The sequence below is a fragment of the Aethalodelphis obliquidens genome, unplaced genomic scaffold, assembly GCF_003676395.1.
Source record: "Aethalodelphis obliquidens isolate GAN/ISIS:26980383/991018 unplaced genomic scaffold, ASM367639v1 scaffold11, whole genome shotgun sequence".
Taxonomy (NCBI): domain Eukaryota; kingdom Metazoa; phylum Chordata; class Mammalia; order Artiodactyla; family Delphinidae; genus Aethalodelphis; species Aethalodelphis obliquidens.
Window position 1 is genome coordinate 23,787,763 of NW_020837955.1, and position 21,260 is coordinate 23,809,022.

Below are 21,260 nucleotides of genomic sequence, written 5' to 3' on the forward strand. Positions count from 1 at the left end.
ACCCAAACAAAAATAGTGGTGGGTATAGGCAGAGTCCACAGATTCATGTGTCATCTCAGCCTCAGAGCATCAGCCTCTGACCTCTGCAGAGATGCCAAGAAGGAGAACTCAGAGGCCAGACCTCTATCGTGCAGCAGTAACTCAAAGCACTCGGTGTCGGCAAAGCTCTATTTGCCAAGGCTACTGCAGACCAGAACCCCCTGCAGCCTGGTACAAGTACAGTCTCCATGGCAAAACATTTGTTTGTTCAGTTCTAAAGAGACAGGTCTTTGTAATTGTTTTCTGTAACCCCCAAAGAGGAACTATCCCATGCAATGTAGAAGGGAGAGGGGAGTTTAAATGCTGACACTTCTTTGAGGTCAGAAGCAATGGATTCCCAGCTAGGAAGAAGGCAACAACAAGTTGAGAAAGGGTGATCCAGGAAGCTGGGAAATGCAGTCAATATAAGTCAGAAAACTGATACTGCAATAAATACTAGTCAAATTCTAAGAGTTTTCAGAGAAAAAAATTATTGCCCTATCAAAGAGAACTTATTCATCAACCAGTAGGTATGGCTAATCCAAATCCCCAGTTATTTCAAAGGGTATCTGTTTGTAATACTGCAATGGGTATACATTTCCCAATTAATTCGGTTTAGAGTTGGGGAAGGGGAAGAAGACAGACTTTTGTAAAGTCATCTTATTTCTTTCAAACTCAAAGAGTTCAAGCTAAGTTCACACTGGCCTGATTCAATGTTCTTATTTGAAAAAAACAATGAAGCAGGACATTCAATGATAAATTCTTTTCAAAAAGCTCTTTTAAGTCTTGGTCCCCAGAAAAGCGGGCAGAAATGTACATTTTTTAAAAGAAAAAAAAAAAAGAAAGGTCCTGTGCCTTTCATGAATCGATTGCACCTCCTGCTTCTGCAAGCTAAGAAGTCATAATCCTCTGCAATCACAGATTGTTTGAAGCCAATAAACCAAAGGTGATGACCTTGCTAATACATCCCAGCAGGAGAAAGAAAGAAAGCCGTGCTGAGGAATAAGTCTTACGCACACCATTTCCCTTTGGAAAGAGGAGAACAGAGCCCAAAATGCCCCAGCTTGACTTATGGATGAACGGTATTTCGGAAACTGCACCTGAAATAAGAAAACGTGTTCTCTAAAACTCTCCAGGTAATGCTGCTTTCATCCACTGTGTCCTATGATGCACAGAGCAAAGCCCCCATCCCTAGGCGCCAGCTTCATTGACACGCATGGCTCCCCTGGCCTTTGCTCAGAGATGAGCCTGGTCTGTGATGGGGGCCCCTACCCTCCTACGTAAAGGTAATTTTCTGGTGACAGCACAGTGTGCATTGCTCAGGATTAGGAATTCAAAAGGGTCCAACATTACATTTGTTTTTAAACAGCCCTCCAATGCTAGCCAAAGGAAAAACTAGGGGATACTAATAGGAATAAATTCATCTCCCCTTTACCATCATACCAGCTTCCAACACTCACAGAAGCATCATTACAGATGTGCAGCACGGCAGTGTCAATCTGCATGCTGAAATCAAATTAAATATCTTTCACTTTCTTCATGTGCAACAACAACGAGTGACAGCAAGACCTGACGTTTGAGTAAACTACCTCCTGTTACCCTAAGACCACCTGTGATATACAGTATGGGGCAAGCTTTGCATCAATTAACTAAATCCGCAGATGACACAGATAATTTGTTTTTTTAAATCTTCTCTCCCCAATCTATTGTCCTGACACTCCTTTTACTGAACACCTACTATGGGCCAAGAACTGTACTTGGTGCTGGGCTACAAAGGTAAATAAGATAATAGGCAACCTTCAAGATGGTCCCTGTAAGGGGGATAAATACACAGGAAGTGCTAATGATTCAAAGTAGTACATCAAAAAGAAAAATATGTACAACAGAAAGAGCACGTGAGCAGTGATTTACTCTACGTGGAAGGTCGTGGTCAGGAAGGGGATCACACAAGAGATGATCTCTGTGGCGTTCAAAGCCTGGGCTCTGGATCAAGACCGTCTGCACTCAGATCTCTTCTCTACTGCCTAGTATCCTACGACTCTGGGCACAAGAACCCTCATCTATAAAAAGGGTATAATGGTAGGACCAAACGCAGAGGGTACTGAGAAGATTACTTTATGGTTGATACATAAAAAGCTCTTAGAGAAGTGTCTAGCACAGAGTAAACCATCAGTATAAATGGCTATCATTTATTAGACAAATAGCGTGGAACGGAAAAGGCATTTCAAGCAAAGAAGAAAAGAAGACCACAGAAGTACAAGCTCTAAGGGTTTTGTTTGTTTTGTATTATTTACTGTGTGTTTAAGATGTGTCACTATAATCCTATGACATAAATACTATTACAGCCCCATTTCTGAGGAGGAAATGAAGCAGAGAGATTAGGAAACCTTCTTGCCATCTCAGAGCTAGTAAGTGGACAGAGTCTGGATTTATGCCCGGGCATCCAGTGCCCAAGCCCAAGTGCTGACCCTGTTTATGGAACGGCCTTCCAAAGGCACATGCTGTTTGGCAGAACCTACAAGTAGTTCACCATGGCTGGAACACACAATGATCTTCCTTTATTGAGAAATATACTAAGGGGAGTGATCAAAGTCAAGTACTATAAATACCCAACAGGAGAAAGACAGGAGAAGCCAAAGGCAAGGTCTATTGAGAGTCCAGAAAATTAAATTCCAAAAACAGAATTTTAAATATGAAAGAAGCACATCATTGGCATGGGCTCCAGAGCAACTGTGATAAGAAGAAAAGAGTGACCAGAAAGGAAATCAACATCACTTCAATGTGACATCTGGGCTGGCCGCTCTCTCTTGACAAAGCTATCAGTGACTACCAGATGTGGTCCACAAGTCTTAGCCTTAGAGTTAGTAGCCACCTGGAGAAAATCTACCATAACCCCTTCAGAGAAGGCTGCTTAGTGTCCCCCCAAGATGTGGAGGTGAGTTCTCACTCATGAATAGCTCAGAAACCTGGGGGCCTGACAAGCAGAGCCAGATGCCCCACACACGTGCAGAAAGGGAGCAGCTCCTTCTCCTACAGAGCTGAGTAGATTCCTTAGCAGCAGCTTTCAGAAGAGGCTTTTCTGGTTAGCTCCACCTGCTCTGACCGGTTCCTTTTCACAGAGTCCCCTGGGGGCTACATATGGTCTAAGTTTAATATTTTAAAAAGTCGCACTCCTCCGGATATTACTTCGTCAGTGTTCTTCAGGCTTTCACACATGCTTGGATTGGGCATCCTGCGGTTCACTCTCCGTCCTCCCCCCACCCCCAGCTTCACTTTCTTCTCTGTTTGGCACAGATCCCTTCATCTACTACTCACCGCCCCCCCCCCAGCCCCCCTTGCTTTCTTGTCCTTCTCCAACACCTCTCCGCAACTACACAACCAACTGTTTTCTTGAGGATGACCCACGGCTCACTGGAGTGAAAGCACAGCCATGCTGATTCCAGGCTGTAACCTGGGCTGGGGTCTCAGCATTGCCCAGCACTGCCTTCCCTGAGTAATCCCACCTTGTGTCTCCTCAGCAGCTCCTCCAAACCATCTGACTTCCCTTCTTGGTGAAAGAGATGCAACACTCCTCCTTTTGGCCACCCGTCACCCACCTTGATTGACCATAGCTGGATCACCCCCCATATAAGCTCCAAGTCCATACACACTCTGCCACTCAATCCTTGACCAGTTTTATTCCCTCCTAAATTCTACATTTTCATTCTCTTTCCATGGATTCAACACCCATAAAACAGGGTTGTCCTCACTTAAGGAAAGGAAAATATTCCTTTAGTCTATGACCTCTTTCTTTTTTACTTTTTTTTTTTTTTTTTTTTTGGCGGTACGCGGGCCTCTCACTGTTGCGGCCTCTCCCGTTGCGGAGCACAGGCTCCGGACGCGCAGGCTCAGCGGCCACGGCTCAAGGGCCCAGCCGCTCCGCAGCATGTGGGATCTTCCCGGACCGGGGCACGAACCCGTGTCCCCTGCATCGGCAGGCGGACTCTCAACCACTGCACCACCAGGGAAGCCCCAATGACCTCTTTTATGCAAAAGCATCTTTCTTCCTTTAGGTCTCTTCACAGCTTCTTCCTTGAAAGAGTTGTCTCTATATCCTTTTTCTCATTCACTAGGGGTAAGTGCTCGGTAGATGTCGACAGAGCAGACGTATGCAGTAAATAACCTTGCCACTCACTGGATTATCCAAGACAAAGGCAGGAACATCACTGAAGAAATGTCTCTTCCTCTCACCCTCTCCCTTATCCAAATGGTCCTATTCATTTTTACTTTATAAGGTTTATTGAAATCACCACCACCACCCATCCCATATCCCATACTCCACTCCTTCACGCCCTAAAATAAGTCAGCCCCTTCTCAGCTCGTATTTCACTGACTACTGTTCTCATGGTCACGAGTTCTGCTCTTTTCCACGTGAATACTCAACATGACACCAAGATCCATTTATTTTCCTAAAATTCATATTTCATAAAGTACCCCCTTGCTCCAAGTGTATTACTTCACCTGGGATAAATATCAGAATACTTAGCCCAGAAGAATATGAACTGTCCTATTTCTATTCTTCCAAAATCATCTCCAAATACCCTGTCCATACACAGGGTGTACTGCCGTCTTTTACAGTTTCCTCAATATGCCACACTATCAGCACCTAAAGGTGCCTAGAATACAGTAGCTACTCAGTAAATAAACAACTAGCCTCCTTTACTTGTCTGATTCCTACTTGTTCTTCAAGATTCAAATCAGATATCCTTTCAACCAGGAAGCTTTCCCTTCTTCAACCCAGGGCATATTACAGTACCTCTATTATGACACTTGACGCTTGACACTTGAGAAATATAATTTCTCATTTATCTCTCTCTCTCCCGCTAGACTGTGAATTCCTTAAGGGCAATAATCAAATCCTATTCATATCTGGATTCACACCATGTATCATGATTCCAGGCATGTATTTATTTACACATTCAATTAATCTGATATATCTCACTTGAAGGTCTATGTGCCAGGCACTTTATTGGGCATTCAAACTACAGTGGAAAATAAGATAATATCTCTACCTTCAGGGAGCTTATATTCTAGTGGTGGCATCAGTCCATAAACAAGTAATAAATAGAATCATTATGGATCATGACATGTGCAATGAATGAAATAAACAAAGACCTATGGCAGAAAGAAACAAGAGACCTCTTCTTAATAAGGTGGACATAAATGTTTTTTTAAAAAATAAGCTGATATTCAGGCTGAGACCTAAAAAAATGAGGAGGAGATAGTCATGTTGACTGAAAAATGAGACTCTATGTTGGTAGAAGGTAAGAACTAAATTGTGTCCTGGGTATCTTTTGACCTTCTTTGTGCCCGGTACAAAGCTCTATACTCAAAGAGCATTTACTCTCCACGGTTTAATTACTTATTAGTAATAAGCTCAAGTTTTGGCTTCAAAGGATGGACCAAAGCATCAGGTGAGGAGGAAATCCCTTTGAGGGGTTATAAGGATATGGAAGCATTGAGCTCCTACTGGAATTGGATGGTGGTGACCTAAATCTCAAGGGACCCCAGGGATGTAAGATTCCACCATGTAGTGTTCAATGGCAAAGCAGCAATACCAAAACTGACATCCTAAACTCTTACTGAATCTATAACCAGATTTGATGTTGGAATGCCAGTTGTTCTGCTTTTTCTCTAGTAAAATTTTCTTTATTGTTTCCTGAGGTCATACTGATAAATTTACTATACTGTCAGGGCAATGATAGCTTTTGTGTATATCTCATCCATTATTTGCTAAAAGGAGAAGTGGAGAACTCAGCGGAGCCAATCACTGAGGCAAATGAGGAGTGTAAAGATGCAATCTGAGGCCAGAGCCTCACAGAAATCTCAGGAAGGCTTGCAGCATCTTTAGGCAGAGCTCAGCCAGATTCTAGTAGAAACAGCCTTCATGGTGGTGGTGGTGGTGTGCAGGAAGATTTTGACAAAATCAAGGGGCCCAACATGCATGCCAAGTACCCTATGGACATAAATGGGTTCCTCGACTTGAATCTGGGCTTTTCACACTTGGTGCTGGCTGTGTTCCTACTCTTGAGTGCAACACAATGGTATTTCACAAGGTCATGTAGCACATTATCCAAAACAGTATTTCCTATATGGAAGGCCTGAGGTCAAAACTTAGGATTAAAAAAGTACAAGAAACAGACCTGGCTTTCAGAAACCCTAAACCATTACTTAATATACTGTTTCTAAGAAAAAAAGAAAAAAAAAAGATACTTAATATATGTGCCAAGTTCTATTTCAGGTGCCAAGCAAACAAAAATAACTAAGAGAAAATCACAGTCTTTGAGTTTCCAAGCTGGTATGGAAATAGATGAACATGGACAAGAACTTGTGCATAACTTTTACACTGCATTTGCCACACTTGTATAGTCACCCACTGAGTGTCTGCCCTTCACTAGGTTTTGGGTTTTTGTAGGGAAGGAGCAATTACTTACTTATACCTATATTTCCAGTGTCTACCCAGCACAGTGCCTACCACAGAGATGGGGACAAGTAGTTATTTGTTAAACTGAACCAAATAAATATACACCTGACAACTATTATAAGACGAAGATACATAATACACGACAGGATTACTGAGGAAGGAACAACTACCTTTGCTTAGTGGGAAAGGGGAGGTGGAGAAAATGGTTAAACATTGCCACGGACCAATAAACATATAAAAAGATGCTCAGTATCACTGGTAGTCAGGAAATACCCCCTAAAACACTGTGATCAAGACATCATTTTCACTCAACAGACTAGCAAAATTTTAAGCATTGAAAATACCAGAGACCTCCAAGATGGCGAAGGAGTAACACGTGGAGATCACCTTCCTTCCCACAAATACATCAGAAATACATCTAAATGTGGAACAACTCCTACAGAACACCTACTGAATGCTGGCAGAAGACCTCAGACCTCCCAAAAGGCAAGAAACTCCCCACGTACCCGGGTAGGGCAAAAGAAAAAAGAAAAAACAGAGACAAAAGAACAGGGACGGGACCTGCACCAGTGGGAGGGAGCTGTGAGGGAGGAAAGGTTTCCACACACTAGGAAGCCCCTTTGCGGGCGGAGACTGCGGGTGGCGGAGGGGTGCAGCTTCGGAGCCACGGAGGACAGCACAGCAACAGGAATGTGAAGGGCAAATCGGAGAGATTCCCACACAGAGGATCGGTGCTGATCCGCTCGCCCGCCAGGGCAGGTGGGGGCTGGGAGCTGAGGCTCGGGCTTCGGAGGTCAGACCCCAGAGAGAGGACTGGGGTTGGCTGCGTGAAGACAGCCTGAGGGGGGCTAGTGAGCCACAGCTAGCCGGGAGGGAGTCCAGGAAAAAGTCTGGAGCTGCCAAATAGGCAAGAGACCATTGTTTCGGGGTGTGCGAGGAAAGGGGATTCAGAGCACCGCCTAAACGAGCTCCAGAGACAGGCGGGAGCCGTGGCTATCAGCACGGACCCCAGAGACGGGCAAGAAACGCTAACGCTGCTGCTGCAGCCACCAAAAAGCTTGTGTGCAAGCACAGGTCACTATCCACACCTCCCCTGACAGGAGCCTGTGCAGCCCGCCACGGCCAGTGTCCCATGATCCAGGGACAACTTCCCCGGGAGAACACACGGCGCACCTCAGGCTGTTGCAACGTCGTTCCAGCCTCTGGCCGCAGGCTCACCGCATATTCCGTACCACTCCCTCCCCTCGAGCCTGAGTGAGCCAGAGCCCCCTAATCAGCTGCTGCTTTAACCCCATCCTTTCTGAGCGAAGAACAGATGCCCTCAGAAGAACAGACACCCTCAGGAGACCTACATGCAGAGGCGGGGCCAAATCCAAAGCTGAACCCCGGGAGCTGTGCAAACAAAGAGAAAGGGAAATTTCTCCCAGCAGCATCAGGAGCAGCAGATTAAATCTCCACAATCAACCTGATGTACCCTGCATCTGTGGAATACCTGAATAGACAACGAATCATCCCAAAATTGAGGCAGTGGACTTTGGGAGCAATTGTAGAGTTGGAGTTTGCTTTCTGCATCTAATTTGTTTCTGGTTTTATGTTTGATCTTAGTTTAGTATTTAGAGTTTATTATCATTGGTAAATTTGTTTATTGATTTGGTCACTCTCTTCCTTTTTTTTATATATAGATTTTTTTTTTCCTTTTTCTCTTTTTGTGAGTGTGTATGTGTATGCTTCTTTGTGTGATTTTGTCTGTACAGCTTTGCTTTTACCATTTGTCCTAGGTTTCTTCTGTCTTTTTTTTTTTTTTTTCTTAGTATAGCTTTTAGTGCTTGTTATCATTGGTGGATTTTTTTTTTTGGTTTGGTTGCTATCTTCCTCCTTTCCTCTTTATATTACCTTTTAATATTTTATTTTTAATAATTATTTTTTATTTTAATAACGTTATTTTATTTTACTTTTTTTTTTCTTTCTCATGGATCATTCTCCAGGATAGAACATATCTTGGGTCACAAAGCAAGCTTTGGTAAAGTTAAGAAAATTGAAATCATATCAAGTATCTTTTCTGACCACAATGCTATGAGACTAGATATCCATTACAGGAAAAAAAAAACTGTTAAAAATACAAACACACGGAGGTTAAACAATACACTACTAAATAACCAAGAGATCACTGAAGAAATCAAAGAGGAAATAAAAAAATACTTAGAAACAAATGACAATGAAAACACGATGACCCAAAATCTTTGAGAAGCAGCTTCTAAGAGGGAAGTTTATAGCAATACAATCCTACTTCAAGAAACAAGAAAAAACTTACACAACCTAACCTTACACCTTAAGCAATTAGAGAAAGAAGAACAAAAAAAACCCCAAAGTTAGCAGAAGGAAAGAAATCATAAAGATCAGATCAGAAATAAATGAAAAAGAAATGAAGGAAACAACAGCAAAGATGGACACAACTAAAGGCTGGTTCTTTGAGAAGATAAACAAAATTGATAAACCACTAGCCAGACTCATCAAGAAAAAAGGAGAAGACTCAAATCAACAGAATTAGAAATGGAAAAGAAGTAACAACTAACACTGTAGAAATACAAAGGATCATGAGAGATTACTACAAGCAACTATATGCCAATAAAATGGACAACCTGGAAGAAATGGACAAATTCTTAGAAAAGCTCAAACTTCCGAGACTAAATCAGGAAGAAATAGAAAATATAAACAGACCAATCACAAACACTGAAATTGAAACTGTGATTAAAAATCTTCCAACAAACAAAAGCCCAGGACCAGATGGCTTCACAGGCGAATTCTATCAAACGTTTAGAGAAGAGCTAACACCTATCCTTCTCAAACTCTTCCAAAATATAGCAGAGGGAGGAACACTCCCAAACTCATTCTACGAGGCCACCGTCACTCTGATACCAAAACCAGACAAAGATGTCACAAAGAAAGAAAACTACAGGCCAATATCACTGATGAACACAGATGCAAAAATCCTCAACAAAATACTAGCAAACAGAATCCAACAACACATTAAAAGGATCATAGGCTATGATCAAGTGGGGTTTATCCCAGGAATGCAAGGATTCTTCAATATATGCAAATCAATCAACGTGATACACCATATTAACAAATTGAAAGAGAAAAACCATATGATCATCTCAATAGATGCAGAGAAAGTTTTCGACAAAGTTCAACACACATTTATGATAAAAACCCTCCAGAAAATAGGCAAAGAGCAAACTTTCCTCAACATAATAAAGGCTATATATGACAAACCCACAGCCAACATCATCCTCAATGGTGAAAAACTGAAACCATTTCCACTAAGATCAGGAACAAGACAAGGTTGCCCACTCTCACCACCGTTATTCAACATAGTTTTGGAAGTTTTAGCCACAGCAATCAGAGAAGAAAAAGAAAAAGAATCCAAATCGGAAAAGAAGAAGTAAAGCTGTTACTCTTTGCAGATGACATGATCCTATACATACAGAATCCTAAAGATGCTACCAGAAAACTACTAGAGCTAATCAATGAATTTGGTAAAGTAGGAGGATACAAAATGAATGCACAGAAATCTCTTGCATTCCTATACACTAATGATGAAAAATCTGAAAGTGAACTTAAGAAAACACTCCCATTTACCACTGCAACAAAAAGAATAAAATATCTAGGAATAAACCTACCTAAGGAGACAAAAGACCTGTATGCAGAAAACTATAAGACACTGATGAAAGAAATTAAAGATGATACAAATAGATGGAGAGATATACCATGTTCTTAGATTGGAAGAATCAACATTGTGAAAATGACTCTACTACCCAAAGCAATCTACAGATTCAATGCAATCCCTATCAAACTACCACTGGCATTTTTCACAGAACTAGAACAAAAAAACTTCACAATTTGTATGGAAACACAAAAGACCCCAAATAGCTAAAGCAATCTTGATAAAAACGGAGCTGGAGGAAACAGGCTCCCTGGCTTCAGACTATACTACAAAGCTACAGTAATCAAGACATATGGTACTGGCACAAAAAGAGAAATATAGATCAATGGAACAGGACAGAAAGCCCAGAGATTAAACCCACGCACATATGGTCACCTTATCTTTGATAAAGGAGGCAAGAATATACAATGGAGAAAGGACAGCCTCTTCAATAAGTGATGCTGGGAAAACTGGACAGCTACATGTAAAAGAATGAAATGAGAACACTCCCTAACACCATACACAAAAACAAACTCAAAATGGATTAAAGACCTAAATGTAAGGCCAGACACTATAAAACTCTTAGCGGAAAACGTATGCAGAGCACTCTATGACATAAATCACAGCAAGATCCTTTATGACCCACCTCCTAGAGAAATGGAAATAAAAACAAAAATAAACAAATGGGACTTAATGAAACTTAAAAGCTTTTGCACAGCAAAGGAAAGCATAAACAAGACGAAAAGCCAACCCTCGGAATAGGAGATAATATTTGCAAATGAAGCAACTGACAAAGGATTAATCTCCAAAATTTACAAGCATCTCATGCAGCTCCGTATCAAAAACACAAACAACCCAATCCAAAAATGGACTGAAAACTTAAATAGACATTTCTCCAAAGAAGATATACAGATTGCCAACAAACACATGAAAGGATACTCAACATTACTAATCATTAGAGAAATGCAAATCAAAACTACAATGAGGTATCACCTCACACCAGTCAGAATGGCCATCATCAAAAAAGCTACAAACAGTAAATGCTGGAGAGGGCATGGAGAAAAGGGAACCCTCTTGCACTGTTGGTGGGAATGCAAGTTGATACAGCCACTATGGAGAACAGTTTCGAGGTTTGTTAAAAAATTAAAACTAAAACTACCATACGACCCAGCAATCCCACTACTGGGCATATACCCTGAGAAAACCAAAAAGAGCCATGTACCACCATGTTCACTGAAGCTCTATTTACAATAGCCAGGACATGGAAGCAACCTAGGTGTCCATCGAAAGATGAATAGATAAAGAAGATGTGGCATATATATACATTGCCACATTACTCAGTCATAAAAAGAAATGAAATTGAGTTATTTTTAGTGAGGTGGATGGACCTAGAGACTGTCATATAGAGTGAAGTAAGTCAGAAAGAGAAAAACAAATATCATATGCTAACACATATATATGGAATCTAAAAAAAAAAAAGGTTCTAAAGAACCTAGTGACAGGATAGGAATAAAGACACAGACATAGAGAATAGACTTGAGGACACGGCGAGGGGGAAGGGTAAGCTGAGATGAAGTGAGAGAGTGGCATGGACATATATACACTACCAAATGTAAAATAGATAGCTAGTGGGAAGCAGCTGCATAGCACAGGGAGATCAGCTCAGTGCTTTGTGACCACCCAGAGGGGTGGGATAGGGAGGGTGGGAGGGAGATGCAAGAGGGAGGAGATATGGGGATATACGTATATGTATAGCTGATTCACCTTGTTATAAAGCAGAAACTAACACAACAATGTAAAGCAATTATACTCCAATAAAGATGTTAAAAAAAAAAAAAGAAAATACCCAGTGCTAGTGAAATCATTGGGAAATGCACAGTCTGTTATTGCTTGTGGGTATATGAATTATCCTAACCATCTTGGAAAGTAATCTCAGGTATCTATTAACATTATAAATGCATTTGGTTTTGATACAGCAATATCCCCTTTAGGACTCTAGAGTACTTTACAAAGAGAAAATTACCCAAAATGTAACAACATGTTTACAAACATGTTTATTGAAGCACTATAGGTAATAGCAAATATTGTAGAAATCAGATAACAATCCAGTAAAAAGGTCATGGAGAAATAGTGTAGCTTGGAGTTACCAGAACACACTCAGGATCCATCTCTGACACTTACTGACTACATGAACATCGGGCACATTAATTTTTAAGCCTTAATTCTAAGCCTCACTTCTCTCATATGTAAACCTGGGATACTAGTAGTGCCTATTGTATAGGGTTGTTATGAGGATAAAAAGCACTGAAAATACTTCCTGGCTCAAAATAAGCACTACATAACTTAATTAAGGATGCAGTTGTTAAATTCAGTATACAACATCCATACTATTTAATGCTTATAAACCTGACCCATTTTTCTTAGTGTATTCATCTGGACAGACACCCATAACTCATTGTTAAGTGAAAATAACAGGTTGTCAGAGTCCTATGAACAGTTACTCCTACTTTCTCAAACAAACAAAAAAGTGGTCCACATACGTATGTATGTGTTGGTATCTTTGAGTTGGGTCATAACGATATGGACAGAATCACACAAAACTCTTACCATCACTGACCTCAGGGAAGCTGGATCAGTGTGGACAGTAAAAGACTACTAACACCTTTTGTTTGCCTCTGCACTGTTTGGTCCATTATAATGAACATACTTTTCTTCTTGATTTTTTGAAAATAATAAGATTTAATCAAATGAATTTATAAGTCCAGGACCCCCAAGCAGCTCTGCATGACACAAATATGGGGATGGGAGTGGGAGTTACAAAGCTCAAAGGAATCCAGAATCCTAAGCACCCCCTGATCCTGCTGGGGAGCTTGGCTCTCTCCTGGGGGAGACGGGGAAGGCACTAAACATTTGCAAACACAGGGATGAATGAATAGCATCACTGGATTGGTGTAACACAAAGAGCCCTTCTGCAGGGAAATTTCACACTCTAGCTTTATTCTTTTTCTTTTTTACGATGACTACCCCCATTCTCTATTCTTGTATTTGTGGCTGACTGAAAGCTGGATTGTGTAGCACAACGTCCTTCAAAGCTGAGACTAATGATCTATCCAAGACGCTCTATGCTTTTCCCCTGGATGAGGAGTAGAAAGGGAGAGAAGCTTCCGGCTAATGGGAATCGCCCACAGGGTTGGCAGAGATCACCATCTTCAGGTCAGCTTCTGTCAGCCTGAATCCCTTGAGCTCTCCAGAAAGTACTGGCTGAAGCCAACCCCACAGAGATGCTGCTTCAAGGCACTCTACAGCCATTCTCTCCACAAAGACTCTACTGGGAAACATCTCTTGATAATCGCAGTGTGTAACATCCAAGGAGAAGCAAAGTGACTCCCGTGACAAGGAAACAGGGCTGGCTCCCAGTGCAGAATCAAATGGCCTAACCCATTCTCTCCGCCTTAACTATATGCTCCTTCATCCCACAAAAGCAGGTATTGCAGCTTGAGAAGTACATAACTGTGGAGATGTGTTCGGAAACCTGTGTTTCATGTGGATCAGAAAATAGGACACTAGGGAGTTCGAGAAGTCAGCCAGGCCAGGCAAGCTCTACAACAGACACACTGCAGGTTGTGTATCCCTTTAAGAGCGTACACCTTTAGTCCTTCCAGAATTGCCTAGGGCTTCCTCACCAGCTAAGCCTCTCTCAGCAGAATGCTGATTACCCTGGCACAGAGGGAAAAAAGATGATAATTTCTTCTCAGAGATACTGTATCTAGATTTTGACATTTTATTTATCTCAACCTTTAAGCTTATCTTGCTTCAGCATGGTAAAATCGCCAGCTCTCCCAAATCTCACAGCTTAATCCACTGGAAAGTAGAGAAGATACTGAGGTGTAGTTAATTGTCCTGTGTCAGATCATCCCCCTTTCCTCTCAGTTTGACTCCCTGAGTGAACGACAACACAAAACAAAAACAAAATCAACAACTTGCTCCAGGATTAAGGTGTAATCAATGGCAAGACCAACTGGGAACCAAAGCTCATTCATTTGGTACAGCGGCATCTCGCTCTGTCAGCCAGGGTTTGTGGATTCCGTGAGGTTGAAAGCCCTAGAACATCACTGCAAGGTCAGCTGCTTCTTGGCCTCTCTCCTATTCTAAGACCCCAGAGACGTTTGCCACTTGCCCCCTTTGGACTATTCAGCTGGTCAAAGTTGTAAAGAATATGCGCTCAATCCAAAAGCGCGTGTATCTATTTGTTGGGCAAGAAGCCATTTCCCTGTGGCCCAGTATTTTTCTGGAATAGGGTAAATGCTGCTCGAAATGTCACACACTTTGAAAACCCTATTTTTAATATACATATATGTATATAACAATCATATTATATATATATACATACATGTATACATATATATATGATTAAAATGTTGTTTACTTATGTACAGCAAGATCCCCCAGAAGACAGATGGGATTCTGGATGATCAATAAGCAGTGAAATGACTGAAGTTCATAACTAACATGCCTGTAAGTGTGTGGACTATTATTGACAAATCGTGTGACCTCGGCACACTGTAGAAATGTTTTGGGAGGATGCAATAACGCAAGTCAAGCACTGAGCATCGTGCCTGACACATCATGAGTGCTCCATCAAAGTTAATTTTTGTTATTGTCGTCATTATTTTCATGAGCAACAGCATCGCTGCCGTTACCATGAAACCAGCAAGGTGTTGGGTTTAAGGACGTAAAGTCTACTTGAGAAGAGAAAATATACACATGAGCAAAGTAAAGAAGCAACACTCCTGGGATCTGGCAGCTCTGGGTGCTGCGTAAGTATCTCCTTCAATACAATTACATGAGGCAGGTTACAGGCAAGTACAGTTCTCTCTCACTTTAACTGTCCAAAGATCTTTGTCTCTCTAAACGATGAAGTCCTAGAAGGCAGAACCTACATGCTACGGATCTATGTACTCACCCAACTTTCCTTCCCTAGATAAGAACAATATAAGACCTAGAGCAGTTAATCAATTCATGTTTGTTGAATAAATGAGTGAGAAAGAGAGTTATATGTTAGTGACCATGAAGTAGAGACAAAATTGTAGTATTCACTGGTCTATGCAAAACCAGATACTTACTGAGCACTATCTATGTGCTAAGTCCTGCATTCAGTGCTGTGAGTGCCCTGAGTATCTCTAAAACCTGGCCTGTGCCCCTAAGAAGCCCCCGATGGCTGGCATAGGCAGGTTTTCTGAGAAGATTGTACAAGCTGGTACAGGAGAAAATGAGTCAACACTTAGCAGTCTAGTCTCCTTCCAGATGACGTGGAATCATGAGGACCTCTCTTCCTGGTCCCATCCTTGACCCACCCAGGCCTGTCCCTCTCCACCTCTACATTAACACCCCCAAAATGTCCCCTAAAGACCAAATATGGGCACCATGAGCCACTCAAAAAATGCAGCCCTGAAAAGCAATTGTGAAGTGTTCTAAATATTCCCTTTTCTCCTTTCCTCTTTTCTAAATTGTCTTTTCAGGCATGTACTCTTCCATCAAAGTATTAAAACGAGCAGTTGCAATAACATAGAACACCTGCAGGAATCATTTGCCACATATGACATGTAGAACATCACACATATGGCAAGTGACTATTGTGGGTATGTTAGAAAAGCAAATAGAAATGGGTATATACACACACATATTACTTGTACATATGTGTATATTATGTGTATATATGCGCATGTGTGTATATGTATACGTATGTATATATCTTCCAGTGAAATTGATTCTAAGATGGAAAAGTCAGCAGGTCATTCTTGCCATGCTTTCCCAGGCTTAAGCCCACGGAGTTTGCTCCCTCAGAAGAGAGGTCTGGTACTATTGGAACGTGATGCTGTTTTTATTTCACTAAGCCCCTCCCTTAAGATAAGAAAAGAATATTCTTCCTGGACTGAGGCATCAGTAATAGTGCCCCATCAGAGAGAAAGAAGCACGCTGAGCGTGAGCTCCAGCAATCCAGGACAAGCTGTGCCTCACATCCCTCCAATATGCGCTTCCCAGGACTACTCAGGCTGGGAGTTACGGCTGCTCTGCCTCTGTCCCACTGAGACAGAACTGCACATCTCTTAATTTTCTAATATGCCAATGACACTTTACATGGCAGATGCACTACACAGTAAAAGCTGGCTTTTACTTTCATTTATGCACATACATTAGAGAAACTTTCCAAGGAAGCATAAGCTTACTCAGAGATGCTGATGAATAGGTACTGAATTTAAACAATACAGCAGGAGTCAGGCCCTTAATGTATTAAAGAACTGTACTTTTTGAGGCTCCTACCAAACTTCCCACACTTGAAATCAGTTACATAAATTTCCTTGGGACAGAAACTCTGCATAATTGACCTCCTACTTGGGGAAAAAGCTCAATAATTGAAATGCCTGACAACAAACAAAAGAACAGAATCTAGCCTTTTCTTTGGTCTACTAGGGTTCTCCTAAGGCACAGGACAATTTATTTGGGGCTTCTTGTACACAATGTTAAGCCTAATAGAAAATAGACATCAGGTGAAAATGAAATTTAATGAACAATCTTCTTGTGAGGCCTGGTAGATTCCTCTGGGGTGTCTATCCAATCCATGAGCCTCCTCTTGTATGACCACTGCAATCCCCAATAAGAAGCAGGCCCTGAAACCAAATTGCTTCCATGTAAATCAACTTTCCCTCCCAAGCCACTATTGACTGCACCTGACACAAACAGGGTGACTGCAGTCTTTCTCCCTAGACCTCAGCACTGACACTGAAAGCCAAGAGGCAGCCTCTCCCGGTCCTGTGAACTGACAGGTAATGGAACCCCCCGACTGATCTTATGTGGTCGACACTCACTAGCTTTGGTCTGCCCACAGACCACTCCCACCTTTCTGTATAACGACTCTCACTTAGTCAGTCTGTGCGTGTTTGAATATCATCTCCAGAGTTTGTCTCCACCCTCTCCCAGGTCAGGGATCATCATGTGATCCAGGCCTGACCAATTAGAGGACGTGCTCTCCTGGACTTCAGGGATTGGTTCGGGCATGGGCCCATGACACAGGCTGGTGGAGAAGAGCCAATCAGGAGTGAGATAAATCAATATTTTTTTAAGAAACAAAACGAAACAACAGAATGTATCGTTTCCAAGGAAAAAAGGAGGAGAGAATAACTGCCTGGGCATTTGAGGACCTTCTTTTGTGCTAAATCCAATAAGTTAGTCTGCCCTTGAAGAATTTGTTCATTCATTTGAAAAAGTACTAATTGCCCACTCTATATGTGTGATGCAGTAGTGTGAATCCCAGAAATAGAGGCAAGCGTGTGTGTGTGTGCCCCTTTGTGCTGCAGAACCACGGAAGGGAAGCTGTGAAAGAATGTTGCCCTGGTAGCCTGCCTGGGTTCTGTAGACCTAGAGGTTACATTGATCCCCTCTGCAAAGATATCCTCATTCTTTAGTTTCTTCCCCAGTAAGCTCGCAGATCAGTGAGAACTATGGGAACCAAAACGCATAAAGACAACCTAATAAGCAGTTTAGCAAAAGGATCTGTGACCAAAAGAAGAGGTCTAAAGGAAGGGTCCAGCCTTCCTGGAAATAAACCCCCACCCACGGCTGAGGGAAACGAAGAGCAAACAGAGGAAGAAAGAGTACAAGGAACCAGAAACCTTCCCACCAGGAAACTGGGGTGGGGGTGAGCAGCCAGCCGAGGACATCATGTTTAAATAACACAGTAATTATCAGCTCAGCTTCCCTACCTCCAAAGCGAGCTCTCCGTGATGCTCCCCAGGTTATAGTCATAGAGCTTTGTCAAAATGAGAATCACCTGAAGGCAAAAGAAGAAATCCTGGTTAGTTTCAAACAATGACAATCTCATAGAACTGAAATGGCCCAAGGGAGGGCTTAGAATTCCTTTAAGGGACACTTCACGTAATTGAATGAGTTGTTGCAGCATCCCCTTACACAGATTGGCGAAGGGTTTGCCTGTGCCTTCCCTTAAACGGCTCAAGCCTGATGCCCTCCCTAACCTTCTCCCTCTCAGCCGGCAGCAAGACTTACCTGCCCATCCAGGCATTTCTTATCCTGGTGGGCTTAACACTTTCAGGAAAGCTAGCAGAGCTGTCAGATATGTGTCCTGCAAGGCAGCCACTGAGCAGGTGGCTGGGAGAGAGGAAGGTCAATGACACAGGTCCCAGCCCTCCTTGCTGTACCAGACGGGGCAGGTAACAGCCTCTCTGAGCCGCAACATGCTTTCTCTCAAAAAGGGTGGCTGTGAGGGCTTAAATTAGGTCATAAATGCAAATTACGCTTCAACTAGCATGGGGTTCTTCAATGCTAGCTCTTTCTCTTTCTTCTCCTCTGTGGGTTTGGCTTTATTTCTTCTGCTCTCCCAATTTCTGGGAAAGCCACTGGACTGAAGCAACAAGGACTAAAGCAACAGCATTTTAACAGGCACAGATCTCTGTCTTACGGGGTCCTAAAGCTTACAGCATTTAGGGAGCCCTTCATAAGAAACAAGATATAAAAGTATGAGTTCCAATCTCCACACCCTGGGAAGGGGGCTATGCAATTAAGGGACTTGGAAACCTAAGCTTCATTCACTTCTCGGCAAATCTTCCCTGAGTTTAACCTGTTGCTCTTTTCAACCTCACTCAGAGGAAGCTAAACTATTTAGCTCATTCTTCTAGAATTCAACTCCTATGAACCATTTACTAGGAGCCCAGGATTTTGCCTGATGCCCAAAGGGAACATACCTACAGATGAGGCCTGGTGGTCTGGGATCCACTGAAACTCATGACCTGGCTCCGCCGCGTTAACTGAAGCACAAGAGTGCCATGACGCTTGGGAAAATACAACAGAGCAGTGTGTTTCTAACCATGGATGGTCTCCGCCCTTATTTGCTCTCCTCACATAATGAAAAGAACCTAATAGCTCTGCTTTGTTTTCTGCTGAGGTTCCTATTTCTCTCCTCATACTCATAACCTAGAACATTTGGCCCAGTCCTGCTGTTTCCAACTCAGTAGAAAAATGGTGACATCAACTTCCTGGATTTTCTCTGAAGGCCAAGGGCTCAGTTCTAGCCACAGTGAGCACAGAACAGTCTAACCTCGAATTCCAAGGCAGCAAGATGCCAAGAAGTGCTGAATCCTTCCAAGTTCTACCCTGCTAGCACAGGGCTTGCTTTACTGAAGAGCAGATTCTGATCCCTTCTTTCACAGCAAGCAAACTGGAACTCCATGACCTTAGGTTTGCTCCAAGTTCAAGGGAACGAAGGACCACGGTCACCTCGAGACAGGCAGAAATCTGAGGACCTGTGCTCTAAGGCCACCCATCTCCTTAACCGCTGCACAGGCCTCCTTCAAGGATCTGTTCAAAACTTACTTCTTTAGCAAAACGTAAGCACGTGTGAGGCTCTGGGCACCGCATGGGCACGTCAGATGGCAGGCCTGCGGTGGGGGCATATGCTTAACAGATCCGTGTGCCAATTAAGTCGCTTGAAGTGCTAAATTTCAATCACCGCCATCCCAGGAATGCTGATCAGCGGCAGCGGGGTGGCTGTTTGAAGACAGAGTGATGTCACTGCTCCACCTCGATACGATTTTGCCAAGCAGGTCTATAAATCCCCCACCAAGAAAATGGGTGTGTGGGCATAAAGCATTTCTAGGTGGTTGCTCTCCTGCTGCAAGTAAACTAAATAATGAAGTTCAGCTGGTCACAAACTGCCCCTCCCATCCATCTGACGAGGGAATTCACTGGAGCCCCAGAGAAGGAACCTTTTTAACCCAGCATGTAATGGTGTGGAACCCCTCACACACACACAGAAGGTGTTTAAGCAATTCACAGGCAGGCGGGCAGGGAGGTACAAATCCACTCCCTGACTCTTCCTGCTGGGCTAGTAAAACGAAAATGCCAGTGATACCCTCAGGCAGTTTGTCAATACTGCACCAGATGAGGTGTCATTTATGGCATTTCAAGGCATATCTGCTTGGATCAATCTAATCTTTGTTTTCAGAAAGAGAGCAAGAAAGAAGGGAGAACTGCTGACCTTTAGTTATGTTTTCAATCGATTATTTGAAGCTTTTCCCCTTTTTTTCCCTTTCCTGTCTATATGCATTATTTACCACCTTATTTCGGATGGTGACAGTCATTATATTAGGTCGGATTTGCTGTTGTTTGTTTTTCTGCTCTGGTTAATTAGCAATACCGTTCTACAGAATTAGCATCTGTTAAAGGGCCACAGCCAAAACGACCACCATTAGATGAGAAAAAGAGGTCAACGCAATTGTCTGCCTAGGCTGGTTCTGCTGTCTACCATTTTTGTGTATTTTTCAAACAAACAAACAAAAAATCACTGGAACTTATTGATCAAGTGAAATGTTATAAGTACTTAAAAAATATATAAATCATCATTTATTTTTATTCATTTGGTAAACAATTTTCACATATAGATTTAATTCCGAGTCCAAGTGTACAGCATTTAATTGTAAATCCAATCAATGAGAACAAGGCTGTTCTGATAAATACTTTCACACAAAATGGAGTATCTGTGAACATCTTGTTTTTTTCCTATATCTTGTTCTCATGATATAGTACCAAAATATCCTTGATTCAAAACAATAAGTGGTGACCATATGGTAATACCTTTTTTAGGTTCCTCTTTAAATCTTAGGATACTTTCTTTAAATAGCTATAATCTAAATATCTATGACTAGACAACCTCTACCTACATTGTGTCAGTACCTCAGTGCCCACTTATTTCTGGGACTTTCCACAGTGACATGTCTAAGGATCCCCCAACCAGTCTAGGAGCTGCTGTCACCGCAAGTCATCAGTCCTGTTCTTCTGCTGGGGCTCCTTCCTGCCATATCCACTGCTCATAAAGCTTCTGGGCAGGTGGGGGGGAGGGCGAGGAGGAACTTCATTTTCTCCATACTTATAAAGAGGATGTTGAAGCCTATCCACCAGGCTGCTGTTTTCAAATCGCTCATTCCTTGGAGGATGAGAAGGCACCAGAAACTGTGCCAGGCTCTGTGCAGGGATAAATGAGGGTCTTCAAGGGAATGAAGCTTCCTT

The 21,260-nt window shown here is 42.4% G+C and overlaps 1 protein-coding gene across 1 annotated transcript in view; it reads right to left on the reverse strand.

Annotated features, from left to right (window-relative positions):
* Positions 1-21,260, reverse strand: part of SORCS1 (sortilin related VPS10 domain containing receptor 1) — a 576,135-nt gene that overhangs the window by 366,168 nt on the left and 188,707 nt on the right. The window contains exon 3 of the mRNA XM_027113082.1: positions 17,945-18,012. Coding sequence (XP_026968883.1) covers positions 17,945-18,012 — 68 coding nt within the window. The remainder of the gene's footprint in view (positions 1-17,944; positions 18,013-21,260) is intronic.